The sequence below is a fragment of the Cynocephalus volans genome, chromosome 8, assembly GCF_027409185.1.
Source record: "Cynocephalus volans isolate mCynVol1 chromosome 8, mCynVol1.pri, whole genome shotgun sequence".
Classification (NCBI taxonomy): Eukaryota; Metazoa; Chordata; class Mammalia; order Dermoptera; family Cynocephalidae; genus Cynocephalus; species Cynocephalus volans.
The window spans coordinates 116,183,228-116,206,017 of record NC_084467.1 but is presented as its reverse complement, the minus strand read 5'-3'; the positions used below and the strand labels follow the sequence as shown (position 1 = coordinate 116,206,017).

The 22,790-nt window shown below is 33.9% G+C and overlaps 1 protein-coding gene across 1 annotated transcript; it reads right to left on the bottom strand.

The window, feature by feature from the left end:
- Positions 1-18,967: 18,967 nt before the first annotated feature.
- Positions 18,968-19,909, bottom strand: LOC134384319 (olfactory receptor 10R2-like). Its single transcript, XM_063105864.1, has one exon. The coding sequence runs from the start codon at positions 19,907-19,909 to the stop codon at positions 18,968-18,970; it is 942 nt and encodes a 313-aa protein (XP_062961934.1).
- Between the last annotated feature and the right edge of the window lie 2,881 nt (positions 19,910-22,790).

Below are 22,790 nucleotides of genomic sequence, written 5' to 3'. Positions count from 1 at the left end.
TAAACAGGAAAAGAAATTCATAATCTTTTATAACTGATGTATGCTTATACATCATAATATCAAATGATGAGCTGCAGGCAAATTCTGAATGATAAGGGGACATCATCAGAGGTTTAATTTATCTGTTTTCTTACCTATGCTTTCTCATGTCTTTCAACTTCATCTTCTGCCTAGTTTTCTTCATGGTAGTTGGAATAAAAGGAAAATAAGGTCAGTTTTCTTTTATATCACCTCTGCACAGAAGAAAAATAATAGAAATCCGGATGTTCACACTATATCACAGAATTTAGACTCAGTTTCTGCTCCTTAGTTTTGTAGGTATTGAGAGAAGGCTGAAAAAAAAAAAATGGTGACAGCAGTAGTAGCAGTGTTTACTTGACCTATGAATTTCAGTCACTGTCCTTTGTTATTAAATCAATAACTCCAATGACGGTCTCTTGACTTTTTGAAGCTTTTAATAATGCAGGCATATAATTTCTTGAATTAATTTTTCTTCTTAAAATAACTATATAATTTTATATTTCCTGCATTAAATTCTAACTAAATCAATGATTAAGCAGTAATTAGAGAATAATATTAAATGACATGTAATATTTTATTAAAATTATGGGGTTAAACCATAAATAAAAGTAAAGGCAGACAGAAATTCTTCATCTGGTCACACTAAGTCCCCAGCAGACCAGCACTTTTGAAGATAACAACTATAGACTGGAGAAAACACAATGGATGACTACTTGAAAATACTAGAGAGAGAATAAATCAGGCAGATTCTGAAATGTAGTGAACAATTGAATGAAGGTTAAGTACACAGAATGAGTATCCCTCTGTTACAATTTTTACTCTGAACAAAGTCTGTAGTCAGCATTACTTGTTGAAATGGCTGAAACACAGAAAGAAAACTAACAGACTTTCTGGCATGAAAAACCAGAAGACAGAGTCTGAAGTAACCAGAGCTGCTAAACATGAAGAGAGAATTTTAAAAATGAGAAAACCAGAGAAAAAAAGCTTCAAATTCTCTTTAATAGTTTAGTAAAATCTCTGGCTAACCTCTGAACCACATATGTGTGGGATATATTCAAAGCAGGCTGGAAGTATGAAAAAGTGAAATATGAAAGAGTTATGAATGACCATCCAAGAGAACAAGTTTTCAATTTGAAAAGTTACTTGCTTGCTAAAACTAAAAAGACCAACAATTGTAGAGTTAATTTGACAGAGTTTCTACATGATATTCACTGGGTCCTAGGTAAATTACAGAACTATATTACATAAAGCAAACCAGGAAAATATGGCCCTTTCTAAAGAAAGGTAGTCAAAGTAGACCTAAAACAATGTAACTCAATGTTGAAATTAGTAAAAAGTGCTTACAATGAATGAGCATGTAAGAAATCTTAAAATAGTAATAGAAACTATGAAGAACCCCCCCCCAAAATTATAAAATTCAAAAATACATACTTTGAAAAAAAACTTCAGTGAATGAGTTTAGCAGCAGAATGGATACAACAAAGAGAAGAAACAGCATAAAAATAGGAGAATAAAGATAATACAGTGTGAAGAAGATTGTAAAACAATAAAAAGTATTAAAAGAATTTTAATTACCTGGGGAACTATATGAAATCATATAGCACATTTTTAGTTGGAGTTCCATAAAGAAATGAGCTAGAGAATAAGGTATACAATATATATATACTTAAAAGAATAATGGCCAAAGATTTTACTAAATTTCTTAGAAACACGAATTTATAGATTCAAGAATCGTAACAAATCTCAAGCATGATAAATATGAAGAAAACTGTTCCTGGGCACATCAGAGTCAAACTAATAAAAGTAAAAAACGAAGAGAACATCTTGAAAGCAGATCACAATTAAAACAAAATAAAACTATTAAACAATTAGTGGATGACTGCTGACTTCTCACCAGAAGGCCAGAAAACATCACCCCTAAAAATGAAGAAAAGACAAAAATAATAAAATTACCAAAAAGAATTATAATTTTACTGAAATACTCTTCAAAATTAAAAACAAAATAATGATATTTCTATATAGTAGAAAATAAGAGAATTTGCCACCAACAGGCTTCTCTTACCTGAAATACTAAGAGAATTTTTTCAAGGTAAAGGTAAATATACCCGTTAGAAACTCCAACAGGCTGGCGTCAGGAAGTGAACATTTTCATGTTTCCCCACAGCTAAGGCTTTCTGAGTGAATAAACCTAAAACTTATCTTAACGAACAAGACTTGAGACTTAAAGGGCAGCTAAATAATTAGCGAGAGATTTACCTCTCCAAAGTTATGTCCTCTCTCAGGACAGGAAGGTGATGACAATTTTACTCCTATATAAGCTCTGAGAGTCTTAATGTCAGAGTTTCTTTTATGAAATACCAATCCATATATGTGCGGGTTGGCATGTGACATCCCTCAGAAGGATGGGGTCAATAGGAACCAAGAAAGTTTTTTCTCTAAGTAATAATAATCTATTCTTACTCGACAAGTCTATATTTATGGCCAGGATAATATAAATCAATAAAGATATTAAAAATATGTCATCAAAAAGAATTAATAAACATTGAAATTAAAAATATTTGAGTAAATATAAGACTATTATTTCTTCTTTGTTTAGAACACATATGAATAAAGAAAAATGATTATATTTTCATATGGAGTTTTTAATGTATAGAAATATGATACACTTTATCATAGGACTAGGGTGGAGTACAAGCATTTTTGTAAGTCCAAGACCTCTACATGTTAGGTGTAGTTATGCAGTACTAACTCTAAGTAGGCTGTTAAAATTAATGATGTGGAGTGACGTTAGCAATATGGCAAAATAGAAGGTCCAAGCCCTCACTCCCACTACTGAAGCATTGATTTAAGGATGATATAAGGCTAAAATACCTTTGTGAGAAGTCCAGAATCCAGTTGAGAAGTTGTTGTACTCCAGATGAGCATAACACGGGAATAGCCACGTTAAAAAGGGTAAGAATGTGAATTTCAACTTGTCCATATTGACCATGCACCCAAGCTGATACAGCTCAACAGTGAGAGAGATCACCATTACTCCTCCCTTGGGAAATAAGACAGAATGGAGCATACCTCCAATGTCCCAATCTTTCAGTACATCAACTAAAAAAAAACATTTCTATTTCACTTTACATGGGGCCTGGACAGAACTGGTATAGTTGGAATTCCTGGATGCAGATAAAAACAAAGAAAAAAGGCAAGTAGTTTATTGGAGCCAGCATGGCACTGTGGAATTAAAATATGACACAGAACCTGAGGCTTCTCCCACAGGAGGTAGGGAGAGGATTGGGGTTTGCCTCCAGTGTTTCTTGATTTTTGTTACACAGTCTGAGGGGCTGGTTTCTGTTTCACTTATCTGGAGAATTGATGGAACCCTCATAATTTGCTGGAGGCAGTGATTTGCCATATCCAGCACTGCTCAGTGATATTTGGAGAAAGCACAGAATTTGAGGCTTTTTCAAAGGGAAGAAAGAGAGGAGTGGAGTTGTGCTTCAATGTTCTAACCAATGGTACAGCAGTCAGACACAGAAGGAGCAAAAGATTACAGGAACTTCTCTCTCTCTCTCTCACACACACACCAAAAAAAAAAAAAAAAGAAAAGAAAAGAAAGAAAAAAAATTTAAAAAAGAAAAAGAAATAAAAAGAAGAAAGAAAGAAAAAGAAACTACCAAATCTCCTCTAATTAGGAATCTGAATGTAAAAATCCATAAAACAAACAAAAGAAAAAAAAAAAAAAAACACATTTGAGAAGCTTCAAGAATCTGTAGCCAAGCTGAATGGGGAAGGTCTTTCCTTGTGAAAGCCAGTCTAGGAGATGCGGTTCCTTCTTCAAATTCATAAACACTACTGCAAAGCTACAAAGAACATGAATAACAAAGGAAACATGAAACAGTCAAAGGAATAAAATAGATCTCCAGCACTGTCATTAAAGAAATGCCTGACAAAAAATTCAAAGTAATTTCATTAGTGAAGCTTAGAAAGTTTCAGGAAAACACAGATACGTAAACAATATTAGGAAAAGAATATTGGACAACATAAGAATATCACCAAAGAGATAGAAAGCATAAAAAACAACCAAACAGAAATTCCAAAACTGAAGAGTATAATGGCTAATCAGAAAAATTCACTAAAAGTCTTCAACAGCAGATTTTATCAAGCAAAAGAAATAATCATCAAATTTACATACAAGTCAGTTGAAATCATGAAATGAAATTATCCACTATCTAGTCACAGAAGCAAAATAAAAGGAAAAGAAAAAGAGTGAAGAAAGCCTAAGGAGATTGTGGAACACCATCAAACTAACCAACAAATGCATTATAAAAAGCAAAGAAGAAGAAAAAGATTAAACAGCAGAAAACGTATTTTAAAAAATGCCTGAAAACATCCTAAATTGAGGCAGAAAATGAGCATCAAGATTTATGAAGCCCAAAGCATTAAAAGTTGCACAAACACAAGAAAGAATAAACAAAGACACATTGTAATCAAATTGTCAAAAGTCAAAGAAAAGAGAAGAGCTATGGAACTGAAAAAAAGAAGAAAGAAAAGGGAATTGTTGCATACAAGGGAGCATCCATAACACTGTCAGTGTATTTATCTATGGAAACCATAGAAACTAGAAAGGAATGGAATGATACATTCAAAGTGCTTAAAAAAAAAACTGCCAACAAAGAATACTATATCCACAAAAACTGTCATGCAAAAATGACAACGAGATAAAAACATTTCTTATACAAACAAGAGCTGAGGAAATTTATCACCACTAAACCTTCCTTACAAAAAATATTAAATAGAGTTCTTCTAATTGAGACAAAAAAGTGCTAAACAAAAGCATGAAAACATATGGGAATATAAAACTTAATGGTCAAGGTAAATCTATAAACAAATGCATAATACTGTAATACTGTAATGGTGGTATATAGATAGATCACTTTTAATTATACCATAAAACTTGAGACAAAATGATTAAGTATATCTACAGCTACACAAATTTGTTAATGAATACACAGCACAATATTAAAAGCTATAAATTGTGACATCAATAAAGTGAGGGGAGAAAGTAAGTGGAGGGTTTAGTATTCAATTGAAGTTTAATTATTATCAGCTTAAAATTAATAGTCATAAACTTAAGCATATTTATGTAAGCCTTGTGGTAGCCATAAAATAATACTATACATGATACATAGAAAAAGAAATCAAAGCATATCACTCCAAAAAGAAATCAACAAATAACAAAGGAAGATAGCAAAAGAAGAAGAGAAGGACAAATAACTAAAAGAGAGATAGAAAACAATTAACAAAATGGCAATAGTTAAGTCTCTACCTATCAATAATTACTTTAAACATAAATGGTTTAAACATCCCAATCAAAAGACATAGAAAGACTAAACAGATTTTAAAACAATCCAACTTTATGCTGTCTACAAGAGACTCACTTTAAATTTAAGAACACACACAGACTGAAAGTACATTAAAAGTTTTTTAAATAAGGGCACTAATTACATTCAGTAATATTCCATTGTATGCACATACCACACTTTTAATTTTATTTATATATTTATGGGTTACAGAGTTGATTATCAATATTTGTGCACAGTATGTGATGAACAAATCAATATTATTAGCATGTTCATCATTACAAATTGCAACTACTCTTTGTGTCCCTTACCCAATTACTTCTTATGCCGCTCCCTTTCCCCCTCCCCCTTTCCCACATGTAGTAGCTATAGGTGTGTTCTCTCCTCTGAAAGTTCAACATTTTATTATAGTCTTTCTTTCTTTCTTTGTTTCTTAGCTCGTTTTATGAGTGAGGACATGTGGTATTTCTCTTTCTGGGTTGGGCTTAACACAATTTTCTTTAAGCTCATCCATGTTGCTGTGAATGGCAGAATTTCAATATATTTTTACGGCTGAGTAGAAATCGGTTGTGTATACATATATCAAATTTTCCTTATCCAATCATGATATCCCCTTCCCTTTTATTTATTTATTTTTTATTTTAACTTCTCAATGTACATTGTAGTTGATTTTCATGTCCCTGTACCAGCTTCTCTTCCCCCTTTCCTCTCTCTCCTCCCCCACACTATATCATATCTGTTCACTTGTCTTAACAAGTTCAAGGAATTGTTCTGATTGTTGTGTCTTCATCCCCCATCCTTTATTTGTTTGTTTGTTTGGTTGTTTGTTTTTAGCTCCCACAAATAAGTGAGAATATGTGGTATTTCTCTTTCTGTGCCTGACTTGTTTCTCATTTCTGGTTTTTTGTTATTTGGGTCTCATCTCTTCTTTTTTGTTTTGTTTTGTTTTGTTTTGTTTTGTTTTTAGTCTGGCTAGTGGTTTGCCTATTTTGTTTATCTTCTCAAAAACATAACTTTTTGTTTCATTGATCTTTTGTATCGTATTTCTGGCCTCTATTTCATTTCGTTCTGCTCTGATTTTAATTATTTCTTTCCACCTACTAACTTTGGGATTGGATTGCTCTTGTTTTTGTAGTTCCTTGAGGTATAATGCTAGATTGTTTATTTGAAATCTTTCTGTTCTTTTGATGTAAGATTTATTGCAATAAACTTTCCTCTTAGTACTGCTTTTGCAGTATCCCATAGATTTCGGTATGATGTGTTATTATTATCATTAGTTTCAAAAAATGTTGATTTCCTGTTTGATTTCTTCTTTAACCTATATGTTATTCCTGACTTCAAACTATATTACAAATCTATAGTAACAAAAACAGCATGATACAGGCATAAAAAACAACATGTGGACCAATGGAACAGAGTAGAGAACCCAGATATCAACCCACATATTTAAAACCAACTGATCTTTGACAAGGGCACCAGGAACATACATGAGGAAAAGACTGCCTCTTCAATAAATGGTGCTGCGAAAACTAGATATCCACTTGCAGAATAATGAAACTTGATCTGTACCTCTCACCATATACCAAAATAATTTCAAACTGGATTAGAGACTAAATATAAGGCCTGAAACTTTAAAATTCCTATAAGAAAATATAGGGGAAATGCTCCAGGATTTAGGGCTGGACAATGACTTTATGAATAATACCCCAAAAGCACAGGCAACAAAAGAAAAAATAAACAAATGGGATTATATCAAACTGAAAAGCTTCTGCACAGCAAAAGAAACAATCAACAGAGTGAAAAGACATCCTACAAAATGGGAGAAAATATTTGCAAACTATGTATCCAACAAAGTATTAATATCCAGAATGCACAAAGAGCTCAGACAGGTTTACAGCAAAACCACAAATAATCCAATTAAAAAATGGGCAAAGGAGCTGAAATTTCTCAAAGGAAGACATACAAATGGCCAACAGGAATATGAAAAATGCTCAGCATTGCTAATCATCAGGGAAATGCAAATCAAACCCACTTTGAGATATCACCGTACCCCAATCAGACTGGATATTGTAAACAAGACGAAGAATAACAAATACTGGTGAAGATGTGGAGAAAGAGGAAAACTTTTGCACTGTTGGTAGGACTATAAATTAGTACAGCCATTATGGAGAGTAGTGTGGAGGTTCCTTAAACAACTACAGATAGAACTTCCATACGATCTAGCAATCCCACTACTGGGGATATACCAGAGGATTAGCAAACATCAGGTCAAAGGAATACCTGCACTCCCATATTTATTGCACTTCTATCTACAAAACTAGATGATGGAACCAACCTAAATGTCTATCGATGGATGAGTGGATAAGGAAATTGTGGTATATATAAACAATGGAATACTACTCAGCCATAAAAAGGAATGAAATTTTACCATTTACAGCAACATGGATGAGCATGGAGAAAATAATACTAAGTGAAACAACCAAGGTACAGAAAGAGAAATACCACACGTTCTCACTCATAACTGGGAACTGAATCCATAAATGAACAAATGAAAAATAAAGAGAGATAGAGAGAAAGAAACAAACAAACAACTATCACAGCAATACATCTAACTTTTAGAAAACTGGAGGTGAAAAAGGGTTGTAGGGGGAGGGAGGGGGCTAATGAGAATTTGGTCAACAGACACAAAGAATGATTGTGTACTGTAATGATGAATAAGCTAACTATCCTGATCTAGCCATCATACATTGTACACAATTTTTGAAAATCAACATTGTACCCCACATATATGTATAATACATTTAAAAAACAAACAAAACAAAAGTAAAATAAAATAAAAATTTCAGGAAAATTTTAGTTGTGTAAACTTTATAAACACCTTTATAACTTTATAAGCATTCATATTCATATGAATTTGACTCCAGGGCTCATAAAGACTAATAAAAAATGAATTCTGTATATAAAAAACTAAGGATTAATTGCCTTCCAGCTCCCGATCTACCTTTATTTGTCTTGATTGTGTTACCGGTATGTTCTTCCCTTGTCATCTGACATGATGTTAAGTTTTGACAGTAAAAAGTGCTGAAGGGAAGCTAGAGTTTAAATGGGGTTCCTTCCCATTTCTGGTGGACTTTCGCTTTCCCGGAGCTGCAGTGTGTGAAGGCTATTAACAATGAGAACACCCAGTGGCACTCTCCCCCAGGCAGTTTCAACAGGACCATTCTCAAAAGCATTTTCCTTTGAGGTTCCAAATTGCAGCACCTTCCCATGAATGACTTTCCCCAGTACACCAGAGGATGCAAGTTTAGGGGTATATCACCTCCTTACAGGTGGCTTTCCTGAGGAACTAATAGGACACAATCCAGAGGCTATTACACTGATTTCAAGACTTATTTATTAAGCTACATTTAAAAGGCAGTTTGAAATTAGAATAAAGATAGATGAATAGATTGACAGAACTAAACATGGAGTCCAGAAGAAGATCCACATATTTACAGCCAATTAATTTTCTTTGAGGCTGCCAAGGCAATTCAATGGTGAAAGGGTAATCGTTTCAACAACGCTGCCTTTGGATGAAAAATAAAATCTTGACATTTTCTCACACAAATTAACTGAAAAATTGATCATATCGTATCTGACCTACAGAACTAATATTATTAAACTTCTTTAAAATAACATTGGATAAAATCTTAGTGAACTTGAGTTTTGAAAACATTTCTTAAATGTGACAGAAAACACTTGATCTATAAAAGCCAAAATCAATAAATTGGACTTTATCAAAACTAAAGGCAACTTTGGTTCTTCAAAAAACACTGGTAGAAAATTAAAAGCAAAGTAGCAGAAATATTTGCATAATATATGTTACAAAAACTTTATACCTAGAAAATATAAAGAACTCTTACAAGTCAATAAGAAGGTAAATGATTCAATCCAAACATTGGAAAGAAAGAGTTATGCCCTTATTAAGAAATGGACAAAAGATCTGAAAAGGTACTCAACTAAAAATATATAGAGAGAAAGCAAATAACTGTTTTCCTGGGACTGGTCGTGGTAGAGGGGACTGATTGAGATGGAACACGAGAGAAAATTTTTAGGTGATAGAAATGACCTGTATCTTGACCACGGTCATGGTTACATTTGTGTACATTTTTGTCAAAATGCATCAAACCACACACTGTTGAGAAAATAGATATGTAAGCCACAGACCTAAGAAGAATATATAGTACCTTGCATACATTGGAAAAAAGACTGTCTCTTCAGTAAATCATGCTAAGAAAATTGTACATACATATGTAGAAGAATGAAATTAGACCCATATGTCTTGCCATATAATAAAATCTAATCAAAATGGATTAAAGACTTAAATATGAAACCTGAAACCTAAATATGAAAACTACTAAAAGAAAACATAGGAGAAATACTTCAGGAAGTAGGGCTGGGCAAAGACTTTATTAATAAGACCCCAGAAGCACAGAAAACAAACAAACAAACTAAATATGTGGGATTTTACCAAACTAAAAAGCTTCTTCCCTGCAAAAGAAACAATAAACAGAGCAAAAAGACAACCTACAGAATAGTAGAAAATATTTTCAAACTGTACATCAGACAAGAGATTGATATCCAGAATATAAAAGGAACTCAAACAACTAAATAGTTTTAAAAAATACATGATTAAAAAATGGGCGAAGGAGCTGAATAGGCATTTCTCAAAGGAAGATATACAAATGGCCAATAAATACATGAAAAATTGCTCAACATCACAAAGCATTGGGGAAATGAAGATCAAAACCACTTTGAGATATCATCTCATCTCAGTTAGACTAGCTACTATCAAAAAGACAGAATAACAAATTCTGGTGAGGACATCAAGAAAAGAAAACCCACCTACACTGTTAGGGGGACTTTAAATTGGTGCAGCCATTATGGAAAACAGTATGGAGGTTTCTCAAACAACTACATATAGATCTGCCATATGATCCAGCAGTCCTACTTCTGAGTATATACCCAAAGGAATGGAAATAATCTTGTTGAAGGTATACTTGCACTCCTCTGTTTATCACAGCTCTATTTACAATAGCCAGGAGTTGAAATCAACCTAAATGTCCTTCAACAGATGACTGGATAAGGAAAATGTGGTATGTATACACAATGGAATACTACTCTGCCATCAAAATAATGAAATTCTACCATTTACAGCAACATGGATGAAGACAAAGGCAACAAAATCTACATTGGGGAAAACATTGCCTCTTCAACAAGTGGTGCTGGGAAAACTGGATATCCATATGCGGAAGAATGAAACTAGATAGGCATCTCTCACCATAAACTAAAACCAACTCAAAATGGGTTAAAGACCTAGCTATAAGACCCAAAACTGTAAAATTACTAAGGGAAAATATAGGTGAAACACTTCAGCAGCTAGGTCAGGACACAGGCTTTATGAACATGAGCCCAAAAGCACAAGCAGCAAAAGAAAAAATAAACAAGTGGGACTATATCAAGCTAAAAAGTTTCTGCACAGCAAAAGAAACAATCTACAGAGTGAAAAGAAAACCTACAGAGTGGGAGAAAATTTTTGCTAGCTATGCATCTGACAAGGGACTAATATCCAGAATATACATAGAACTCAAGTAATTATACAGTAAAAAAAAAAGAAAAAAAAAAAAGACCCAATTAAAAAATGGGCAAAGGAGCTGAATAGACATTTTTCAAAGGAAGACATACAAATACACGAAAAAATGCTCAACATCACTAGTTATCAGGGAAATGTAAATTAAAACCACATTGAGACACCATCTCACTCCAGTTAGACTGGCTATGATCAAAAAGACGGTGAATAATAAATGCTGGCGAGGGTGTGGAGAGAAGGGAACACTACTGCACTGTTGGTGGGACTGTAAATTACTACAACCACTTTGGCAAACAATATGGAGGTTTCTCAAACAATTACAGATAGATCTTCCATATGATCCAGCAATCCCACTTCTGGGATTGGAATGGAAATCATAATGTCGAAGAGATACCTGCACTCCCATGTTTATCACAGCTCTGTTTACAATAGCCAAGATATGGAACCAACCTAAATGTCCATCAACAGATGATTGGATAAGGAAACTGTTGTATATATACACTATGGAATACTACTCTGCCATAAAAAAAATGAAATACTCCCATTTGCAACAACATGGATGAACCTGGAGAAACTTAAGTTGAGTGAAACAATCAAAGCAATCAAAGAGGGATAAATACTACATGTGCTCACTCATATGTGGGAGCTAAGAGAGAAAAGAAGGCAGGAAAGAAAGACCACAGTAGTCCCATGATCCAACAGATGGAGGGAACATTTCTAGGGCTAGGAATTGAGGTTCAGGGGAGAGGGGGAGGAGGAGGGAGGTTGGGGGATAATTGGAAGGGTACAAAGGGTACAAAAGCAATTTCTGGCAATGGGTATGCCCCCAATATGAACCTGGCCCTCACATCATGGGCAGGAGCAGGGAAAATTAGCTTTGTATCTCATGAATATTAATAAATAAATAATAATTTAAAAAGAAAAAAACGTGTTAAGTGAAATAAGCCAAGCACAGGAAGTAAAATACCACATGTCCTCACTCATAAGCGGAAGCTAAAAAAAAACAAACAAATAAATTAAAAAGAAAGAAAGAAAGAAGGATAGAACAATCACAATAATTTCTTGAGCTTTCAAAAGGAGGGACAGAACTAAGGCTAATAGAGGTGGGAGGAGGGAGGAGAAGGGGTGTTAGCAAGCAATCGGTAAAGGACCATAAAAAATGATTACATTTTGTAATGCTTAATCTAATAATTTTCTGATTTGGGTATCACATATTGCATATAGGTATTCATATTCAACACTGCACCTCACAGATAGGTACGATTAATTATGTTTCAGTAAAAGATGTTTTTGTATTTTTTTTTTTAAAGGACACTATTGAGAAAATAGAAATGCAAACCACAAACTGGGGAAGAATATTTATAATACCTATATCTTATAAACAGATTTAATCCAGTATACATAATTAACTAATACAATTTAATAATTTAGAAATAATCTTGTTAGAATGGGCACTGGGACATTTATTGAAAAGGCATATGAATAGTCATTGGGCACATAAAAAAATAATTCAGCATAATTAGATATCAAGGTAATAATAAAGAAAACTAAATGAAGTGCAGCTACTTACACCACTAGAATGACTTAATATATTAAAAATACAAAACAAAGCAAACTGGCAGTACTAAAGTTGGAGAGAATATGAAGCTCCTCGTGGGGGTGTGATGTGGTGTTAGAAAAACATTTGGGCAGCATATTACAGAGTTACGAGAGTACTTCAAGAAGTTCATGGAAACATTGATATTATCTTTTAATTCTATTTTTCTATGAACTTTTTGAAGTATCCTCATAAATATACAACTACCTTGTGACCCAGCGATGCTGCTCCTGGACATTTGAGAGAGCAATGAAAACAAATGTCCACAAAAGACTTGTTCAAAATATGTTCATGGCAGATTTATTCATAAAAGCAGGCAATTGGCAAGAAATCAAATGTCCATCACCATATAAAAGAATAAATATATTTTCTCATATGTATTTAGAAGAACACTATTCAGCAATCAAAATAGCACACTACTATACATGCAGCAAGGTGAATGAACCTCATAAGCATTAAGTTTTGTGAGAGAAGTTAGATACATAAGAGTACATACTATATTTTTACATATATATCTAACTCAAGTCATGAAAGCTGAACTATGCTGATAAAAATCAGCACAGTATTTGTCGTTTCTAGGTAGGGAATCAACTGGAAAGTAGCATGAATTAACTTCTGGGAATGATGAAAATGTATTTCTCGATTGGTGTGGTGGTTCAGCGGGTGAATGCATTTGTAAAACCTCAAATAACTTAATTTAAAATACTTGTATTTTATTTGTGTAAATGATCTCTTAATTTAAAAATAAGATCGGGGAAAATGAATGAAAATGGGAATTAAAACCCCCATAACCACATTTTTAAAATCTAACCAACACAATATACTCAAGAAACTCAAAATATAGTGCTAGGAATTGTGAAAAGAAAAGCAAAGGAGAGCAACTTCTGGTAGTCCTAATATCAGGAGAACAACACGAACAACAAAAAACAACTGCTAATGGCAAATAACTTAAAAATAAGTTGGCCAATCTGTGAACATCAAGCCAAAAGAAGAAAAATTTAAAGCCTCCAATTAACAGCTATAGTTTCTGAAGACAACACAAGAGGGAGCTTGACAGCTACAAAACTACGAATATTATTATAGATCATCCCTGTCAAGAGTACATTAAACCCAATCTTATATAAACACGAATTCAGGAAAAGATTATGCTCATAACCCATAAGAAGATATTATAATAAAAATATATAGAGCAACATCCCTATAGGAAATAACTGTGTGCCTGTGTAATGAAAACCCAGATGTACTACTCAGATTCTCCTTCAAATAAAGGACTTGTTGCCCCAGATTATGGTAGTGCTGCCAGTAGACAGACTTCACATGTCAGGCTTTTTGGGCACTTTGTCAGCAACACAGACACCTTGTCCAAAGTAACAATCATTTCTGGAATGGACCAAACCCAAACACCAATTGAGTTAGGTTGATAAAGCCTTGCCCATCATGATCCAACTCAGGATACCTCTTAATGGTCATTCTAGCTACAAAGTTCACCATTGGGTAAACTGAGACTCTCACTAGGAGTTCATTAAACTTGATTTTTCTCTCTGTCCAATACCCTCTCCCCCTGCTCACGGGTGTTAATCTCATGCATTTATTAATAAACATCCAACATGCCAAGGTAACTCACAGTGTACTTCCCAGGGAACAAAAACTTCAAGCAAAATATGCTCCCAAAATAGATGAAAACTCTAACTAAATATTTCAAAATGAGCTAAAAGATTTAAGGAAATGATAGAAAATATGAAATAATAGCAAAAATCACAATTTAGAAGAACTCAGTTATAAGTGACTGGAGGAAGAAAAGTTCTAAAAAAATTGGGAAGCAGAAATAAAAGAAAGAATTATTTTGTAAATTAAATCTAAATTTAGAGAAGCTTAAGGCTGAATAAACATGATGAATAAGGCTGTAATAGAAAAACAAAGATGTGAAGAGAGGAAGAAACTAAAGAAAAAGGTAAAAATAATACTAGAGAATATATTCTTTATAATTTTGTTGTTACAATGTTTGAAACCATTCAAACACTATTACATGATATTAGAAGCCATTATAGTTGTTCCTGTTGGAGAAGAGGGAGTGGGAAATGAGATGTTTGTAATATTCTATTCTGTTTTTACCTATTCATGCTCACTTTGTGATAAGTCATTGATGTGTCCATCATGATTTGTACACTTTTATGTATGTGTGTTTGTTTTTCAATTAAAGAGGTGTACGAGATATACTGTTTTTTCACAGATGCTACATATTTTATATGGGAATATTAATTATCTTCTTTTCTATTCTGTGCATTTTCTGTATTTCTCCAGCAATTTTTTTTTCTATTATGTTTAGATCTCTGTGTTTCTTCTTTAAGGCTTCTTCCAATGTCTGGCAACCTTTGTATGTTCAAATATATTCCAGACTATGGAACTCAGAAGCTTGTCTGAAGCTGTCTGTACATGGGTAGACCTTGTGAACTAGCAAGCTAAAGGGCCATGAAAAAATGATTACATTGGATAATGTTGAATATATTAATTATCCTGATTCGAGCATCAAACATTGCACACAGTTACTGATATTTTGTTCTGTGCCTCACAGATACATACAATCAACTATGTTTCAATTTTTAAAAAAAGTTAAAAAAACAAAGTAAGCAAAGTAGAAGAGTAAGGCAAAGTAATGCTATTCATTTTGTTGAGGTAGCACCTAACTGGAATTATTATTTATTTTTTGTCATTTCTTTTTCTTTCTTTTTTAAATTTATTTTTTATTGTTTATGAATATCAATGAGATACAAAGCTGATTGTCATCCCTTGTTAAGACTAGCTGTCAACCCGGGGTCTGAATGTGGGAAAGAGTTTGATGATGTTCCACGTTATGAGACAATTCACACTTAATCTTTTTCTTTAAATATAGATCCTCACGGTTGCCTCAGTTCTGCCAAGTGTCTAGTCCAGAACTCCTCTGGTTTAATTGCCATAGAAGTAAACCTCCAGTGTCATCATGCATGAAAGAAATATAGAGCAATGCTACTCTGATGGCCCTCTGCAGCCTAGTGCCACTCTATGAGCTTTTACTTACTGGTTTGTGAAGAGATAGGTACAGAAATTGAGTGTAAATGATAAGCAACTTATCCTTTGACACACAAGCACACAATCAGTGGACACATCTTTTGGAACATTATCTACTAATTCAAATGTTTTCATTTCATTTTTCCAGTAATTCATTTTTATTGTATTTTACTGAAGTTTGAACTTTCATGAAATGGGAAAAAAAAAAAAGAAAAAAGAAAAAAGAAAAACTGGTCCTTCACTAAAGGTGATTTCAGAATCACCAATCAAGGAGTTTATTCCTTATTCAGACTTTAAAGCAATCTTACTCTTTTCGGTACCGTCTGGGTGACCCAATTGTGAAGAGAATGTCCATATACAGTTTTGCATTGAGACTTGGTTTGCTTTCAGTTGGCTTCTCCTTTTGTGCAGGTGTAATTTCATCCTTCTGCTTAAAATCACCCTTTTTTTTTTTCTTCTATAATTGTTTTGGTATTTACGATGTTCTGTCCTCTCCTGTTTACCTTTTTGATAAGTATTATCATGTGTTTTTTAATACTCCTACTATCATGTTAGTGTGTTTGGGGTAGAATATGCATGCTACATTCCAAAACTCTTATTTATCACTTTTAAAAAAATATTCCATAACAAACTTCATAAGTCCAGGTTGCAGATGAAAAGCTAATAAACATAAATAGAGTGAAGTATTTTAATTCAGTGCTATGAAATGATGACAGGTCACATACACACAGAATAAATAATGATATTCCATCCTAAAATAATTTAACTAAAAGTTAACATAACATCCATAACACTCATACTAAAATTTTAATCTAAATAAAAGTACTTCACCAGGCATAATTCAGAAGAAATCAATAATAAAACTTAATAAATTGTAAAAATAGAACTATTTTAATTAATTAATTAATTAATTAATTAATCGTTGTTGTTGTTGTTGTTAGACATGTACCTGGGGTATAACGTTGATTTTCAATAGTTGTGCATAACGTGTGGTGGTTAGATCAGTACAGTTAGCTCATTCATCATTACACTATGCAATCATTCTTTGTGTCCGTTTACCAGTTCCTCATTAGCACACCTCCCTCTCCCTCTTCCCTCCCTTTTCTACTTCTAGTTTTTTAAAACTTCAGCATTTTACTGTGATTGTTGTTTCTTTCTTTCTCTGTGTCTCTCTTTATTGTTCTTTTTTTTTTTTTTTTTTATAGATACAGTTCCCAGCTATGAGTGAAACAATATGGAATTTCTCTTTCTGTACCTGGGTTGTTTCACTTAGGATAATTTTCTCCAGGCTCATCCATGTTGATGAAAATGGTAGAATTTCATTCTTTTTTATGGCTTAGTAGTATTCCATTGTGTATATATACCACAATTTCTTTATCCAGTCATCGACCAATGGACATTTAGGTTGGTTCCATTGCCTGGCTATTGTAAATAGAGCTGCAATATACATGGGAGTGCAGGTATCCCTTCAACCTGATGTTTTCCAATCCTCTGGATATATCCCCAGGAGTGGGATTGCTGGATCATATTGAAGTTCTCTCTGTAGTGGTTTGAGGAACGTCCATACTGTTCTTCATAATTTAGTTACATTATTTCACTAATACAAAACTAAACTAGAAATAAATAAAATAAATTATTTAAATATTAGCAAGGAAATATCTATAATAAATAAACACTCCATTTCTAGATAAAAATTTGGTCAATATATGACAATTGTAAATCTGTTAGGAAAATAAAATAGAAGAACAAAATAGTGGAGAGAACCAACACTATACTCACAGACATGTCCTTCCTGAAATGCCTTAATTATTTAATAGTAAGAAGAAAAATAAATAAAAAGAATCATTCCAAAAACTAAAAAAGGGAAACAAAAGTAAGAACTGAGGTAGTAATTTAAGAATATGAGAAAACATCATTTTTGATTTTTTTCACTTTAAAAATCTAAGTAAAATTAACAAGGAAGAATACAGTTGCATTACTCCTTGAAAAAGGAGGTTACACATGAAATATAAATTTTAGTTTTATTCATTATGCTGTAAAAAGAATATTGCAAATTGGCATCAGTTTAGACAAGTGCACTGGAGATGGTGAGGCATGTGAAATTCAGGTCACTCAAGTAATGAGAAAGGTCCAGATTGTCATCATAACTGTCTCAAACATCTGTGAACCAGGATTAGAGTTACTGTATGACACAAGACAGAATGCATGAAAATCACGGGCACAAATATCAGTTGAAATGAGGGAAAATAATAATAAGAGCTTAATACAACATTAATATACATTTTGTGAAGCTGTTGATGCCCCGTCAGAAGAGGATGGTTGTTTTGGGAGAAACTAATGAAGGAATTTCTGTACAGGTAAGATGTAAGACCAGATGACCACCAAAATCCTTCTCTCTAATATTATATTTTGAGATATATTTACAGTGATGAAAATGTGAAACTGGGTTAGCTCCCTCTTCTTAATAAAGTCACTATGGAAAGCCAGGTAAGCATCTTCAGCCTGAAGTGGGACAGGACGTTTGATCATTCTTTTCAATTCATTTGTCTTCTAACAACCTATCTTCTATGTTACATAAGGAGTGGTTAAAAGGAGTGGTCAGGAAAGACATCCTGAAATGCCTTTTTAGGAGACTCTGAAAGGAATAAAATCCTTGCAAAGATGTGCAAAACCTTGTTTAATATGGGTCTTACGTTTTATACAGTTTTACATTTACACATGCTTGCTTTTGTATTATCTATTAGATACACAAAACCCCTGTGAAGCTGAAAAGGAAAATGACATTATCCCATTTCCCATGTATTAAAACACATATTGAGAGAGGAATAATAGCTTAAACTATGACCTAACCAGTGTCAAATCTTAAATCGTCTAATTATTAGCATGGTAATGTTTTTTCCTTTCATGTCATACTACGAGATCTGAGCCACCTTCAGATCCAGATGCTTCATTTTAAGCTGGACATAACCTTAAACAAAGAGTACAATCAGAGATTTTGGACAAGCAAGACAAATGTAGGGCAAGGGGTCATGTTTGTTAAGACCTTTTTTTTTTTTTTAAGAACTATAACTCTAGAGGAAAAAGAGGAGGAGAAGAAGAGTTATCCTTTACTGCTAGATACTTTGTTATCTTCCTTAATCTTTACAACACTCCTGAAAAGGAAGTACTACTATCCCTGCCTAACATAGGAGAACATTAATGTCCAAATGTCAGACAACTCAGGCAAGGCTATACAGACAGATAAATAAGATTAGATGCTCTCATGAATTAAAAAATTAGTTACACAATTAGCTCAAAATGTGTATGCACTGTTGAGTGTTCTGATTATAAAGTCTTAAGAGAAAATCCAGTCTTCCCAATTGTTTTCCAAATGGCCAGCTGTACATCTTTGTTCCTGAGGCTGTACACCACGGGGTTCAACAGTGGGGTGATGATGGTATAGATCACTGTCACCAGCCTGTCTTTGCCTGATGTGTATTTCGCAGAGGGTCGCAGGTAGACAAAGGAAGCACAACCATAATGAACAATGACCACAATGAGATGCGAAGCACAGGTGGAGAAGGATTTTCTCTTGCCTTCGGCTGATGGAATTTTCAGGATGGTGTGGACAATGAAGCCATAAGAGATGCAGATGAAGATCAAGGGCACAAGAAGCACCAAGACTCCACAGATAAAGATGACAAGCTCATTGATGTAACTTTCAGCACAGGCAAGACGGATGACTGGTGAAATGTCACAAAAGTAGTGGTTGACCTTGTTGGAGCCACAGAAAGGGAGGCTAAAGACCAAAGTTGTTCCCAGAAGAGATATTAGGAAGCCACTAACAGCACAAGTTGCTGCCAGTTGTCCACATACTCTCCAGCTCATGAGAATGGGGTATTGCAAAGGCTGGCAGATGGCAGCATAGCGATCATAACCCATCACTCCCAGAAGCAGGCAATTGGTGACAGCGAAACCGAGGAAGAAGAACATCTGGGTGGCACAACTCACAAAGGAGAGTGTCCGGAGTACAGACAGCAGGTTGATAAGCATCTTGGGCAAGATAACAATTGTGTAGAAGATCTCAGAGATAGAAAGGACACCCAGGAAAAAGTACATGGGGGTGTGGAGGCTGCAATCCAAACGGATGACTGAGATGATAATGAGGTTTCCGCTCAAGATGATCAGATAGAGGCAGAGAAAGACCACAAAGAGGACAAGCTGCAAGTCCCCAAGGCTGGAGAAACCCAGGAGTAGGAACTCAGTGACAGAAGAGGAATTAGCCATAAAGAGTCGATCCCACAGAATAAAATCAATATGATGAAGTCCAGAGACTTACAGAACTGAGAAATCAGGGAGACTTACTCTCATAAAGTAGCTAAACGAGACTTTTTTTGAATGAGAAGCAACAGACACGAGAGAGAGAGAGAGAGAGAGAGAGAGAGAGAGAGAGAGAGAGAGAGAGAGAGAGGATTGTAAATTAGCCAGAAATTATTCAAAATTGATATGTACCCAAACTGCACTTCTTTTGCTAATGATCTTACCACTGAGTTTGGGAACAAGTGTTTACATGAGGTATACAGTCATTTGGATTTAAAGTTTGTAGTTCAGATCCCTTCCTTAAAGACTTTTATAATCTCCACTTAATTTTTCAGTAATCTAATACTTAGGAAAGCCTTTATCTATATTAATTATGATTTTTAAGTGGTCATACTTTTATCCTGATTACTGGTACATGTATCAGTAAGCAACAGCATCAATATCTGAAGATCCCCTTCACCACCACCTCCACATCTGCTTTTAATATATTTGCAGACTAAGGAAATAACCACTGATCTGTCTTTGTGCTGCTTGCCCTTAAAGAACACAGTTTATTTTCATAACTAACTATATACCCCATTTCCATGAAGTCATACATTTAAATTAATTTGGTTTTGAACTATTGCTACTATCTTAGAACTAACTTTATGACTGCTTTACAAACTCTTACAGATAGTAAGCTTGATTTCTCCTTACAGTAAATGCATGGCTAGAATAATTTAGTTTTCCTTCAGCTTTCATTGGTTGCTCATTTTTTTATGTCTTAGCTGTGATACACCTGGCCTGGAGACCCAACAAGCTGTCATTCCCAGGACCTATCTGAATTCCTGAACAGGAAGACTTATAAGACTTATCTATTTTTCATAAGGCTTCTGATACAGTTATTGCTGTATATATTTTAATCAAAGCATTCTTACCCTCTCCTACCACCTATCCAGGTGTGTTCCTTCACCTAGCTTCTGTATTTCAATAAAGTTTCAAAATACTCAAGTCATTCAAGCCATAAATTTCTAAGACATATTTAAACCCACCATTTTTTCCATCTACCACATACAATGCATTTTTGACCAAAAATATTTCTAAGAACTATTCTTTCCTTTCTTCAAAAAAAACTATTACAAAAGTCTATAAAGAGATCCCCTGAATATTCTCTTCCCACTCTGGTCCACCCTCCACCACAGCAGCAGAGTTGTCTTTGTATAGGACAAATCTTACCATGTTAACAAAACTAAACGGTTATCAATTATCTATAATATATTCTAGGTTTTTCATACTTTTCCAAAATCTACCTTTCCACTCATAACTTCTGTTTTATAATCCATCTCATATACTTTAGCATTGAAAAATTTTGAATAACCATGTCATTTTTGATACGGCCTCCTAAATCTGGAAATACTACATGCTTTGTATTTGTTGTTTCTCTTCTTTTAATTTTGTGTCCTTCTATCAATTTTTAGTTAAAATAACTGTACTCATAAAATTCTTCCTACAACTACCAAAGTGTGCTGTACCACCTTTTTTCTAGGTTTCCTTAGTAATCACCAGAATCTTATGTGCTTTGCCACTAGTGGTATAAGTTTGACTTCACAAATCATAATTTGCCAGATACCAGGAACTGCACTTCCAACACATATAATAGTATTCTGTATATACTAAGTGTTTGAAAACTTGTAGAAAAAATAAATGACAAATGATCCCAGTTTCTCCTTTAAATCATTTCAAAATTCCCAGGCAGATGGCATTTGATTCCAGGGACTTTCCAAATTCATTGTCTTAATATTAATCTAGCATATAACATAACCTTTTGCTTTAACATTTGGGAATACAAAAAAAATCCCTCTGATGTCATTCTCTAAATGCAGAGCAAAAGATTCATTAAAAAGCACTGCTGTCTCAGTTTTTTTTTTTTTTCTGATTATCAAGTGATCTCCTCCATTATTTTACTAGCTAAACTTTTAATTTTAAAAGCACTTTATTTTTGAGATTGAAGTTCTTTTCAAAGAACAGAAGAAGATATAACAACCATAATTACTTGAAGTTGATACGACAAGCAAACTGAAAGGACATTGTTGGGGGGGGGAGGGAGAAGGGAGGGAGGTTTTGGTGATGGGGAGCAATAATCAGCCACAATGTATATCGACAAAATAAAATTAAAAAAATAAAAATAAAAATAAATTTAAAAAATTGTTACTGTTATTTGCTCTGTTGCTTAGAAAAAGTTTATTTTTTTGGAAGAAACTATTAAAATATTTATTTAGATTTTCTTTTATCAATTATGGATGTTCATGGGGCAAGAACTGACCATAAGCCCTGTGCCCAAGATGTGGTGACCAAATCAATGCTATCAGCATGCACACCACTTCAAATTGTGATTATTCCCTGTGTCCCCCACCCAACCTCTTCACAATGCCCTTCTCCCTTCCTCACCCCCACCCCAGCAACCCTAAAAAAGTTTTAAAATTTTTTTGAAATGAGACTAGAACCATACACTAAACTCCTATTTCCATGTATCTTTGAATCTCCTTATATCTAAACTTTATAAATAAGGAATATTCACAATGCATTGACTGGAAAAAGTCCTTACTAGCATACTTTCTGAGGCATCATCTCTACCTTTTCATTTTCCTGGTTCTCCTTTCTTTGGATATTTTCTATTTTATTGGTTCATCCGCAACATTAACAGTGACTAGGTATGAAAAGAAAGTAGGGGTTCCTAAAAGGAAAGAAAGGCCACATTACTCAACAGCTAATCCATAACCCCCTACTCCATCAACCATCTGTTCTTTCACACATCCTTGAAACCTACATGAAAACTAAAACTTTTTAATAAAATTTACTATCAAAGGCT

What these genes read in the sequence shown, in the direction of transcription:
- LOC134384319 (XM_063105864.1), bottom strand. Translation starts at nt 19,909, where the DNA reads ATGGCTAATTCCTCTTCTGTCACTGAGTTCCTACTCCTGGGTTTCTCC.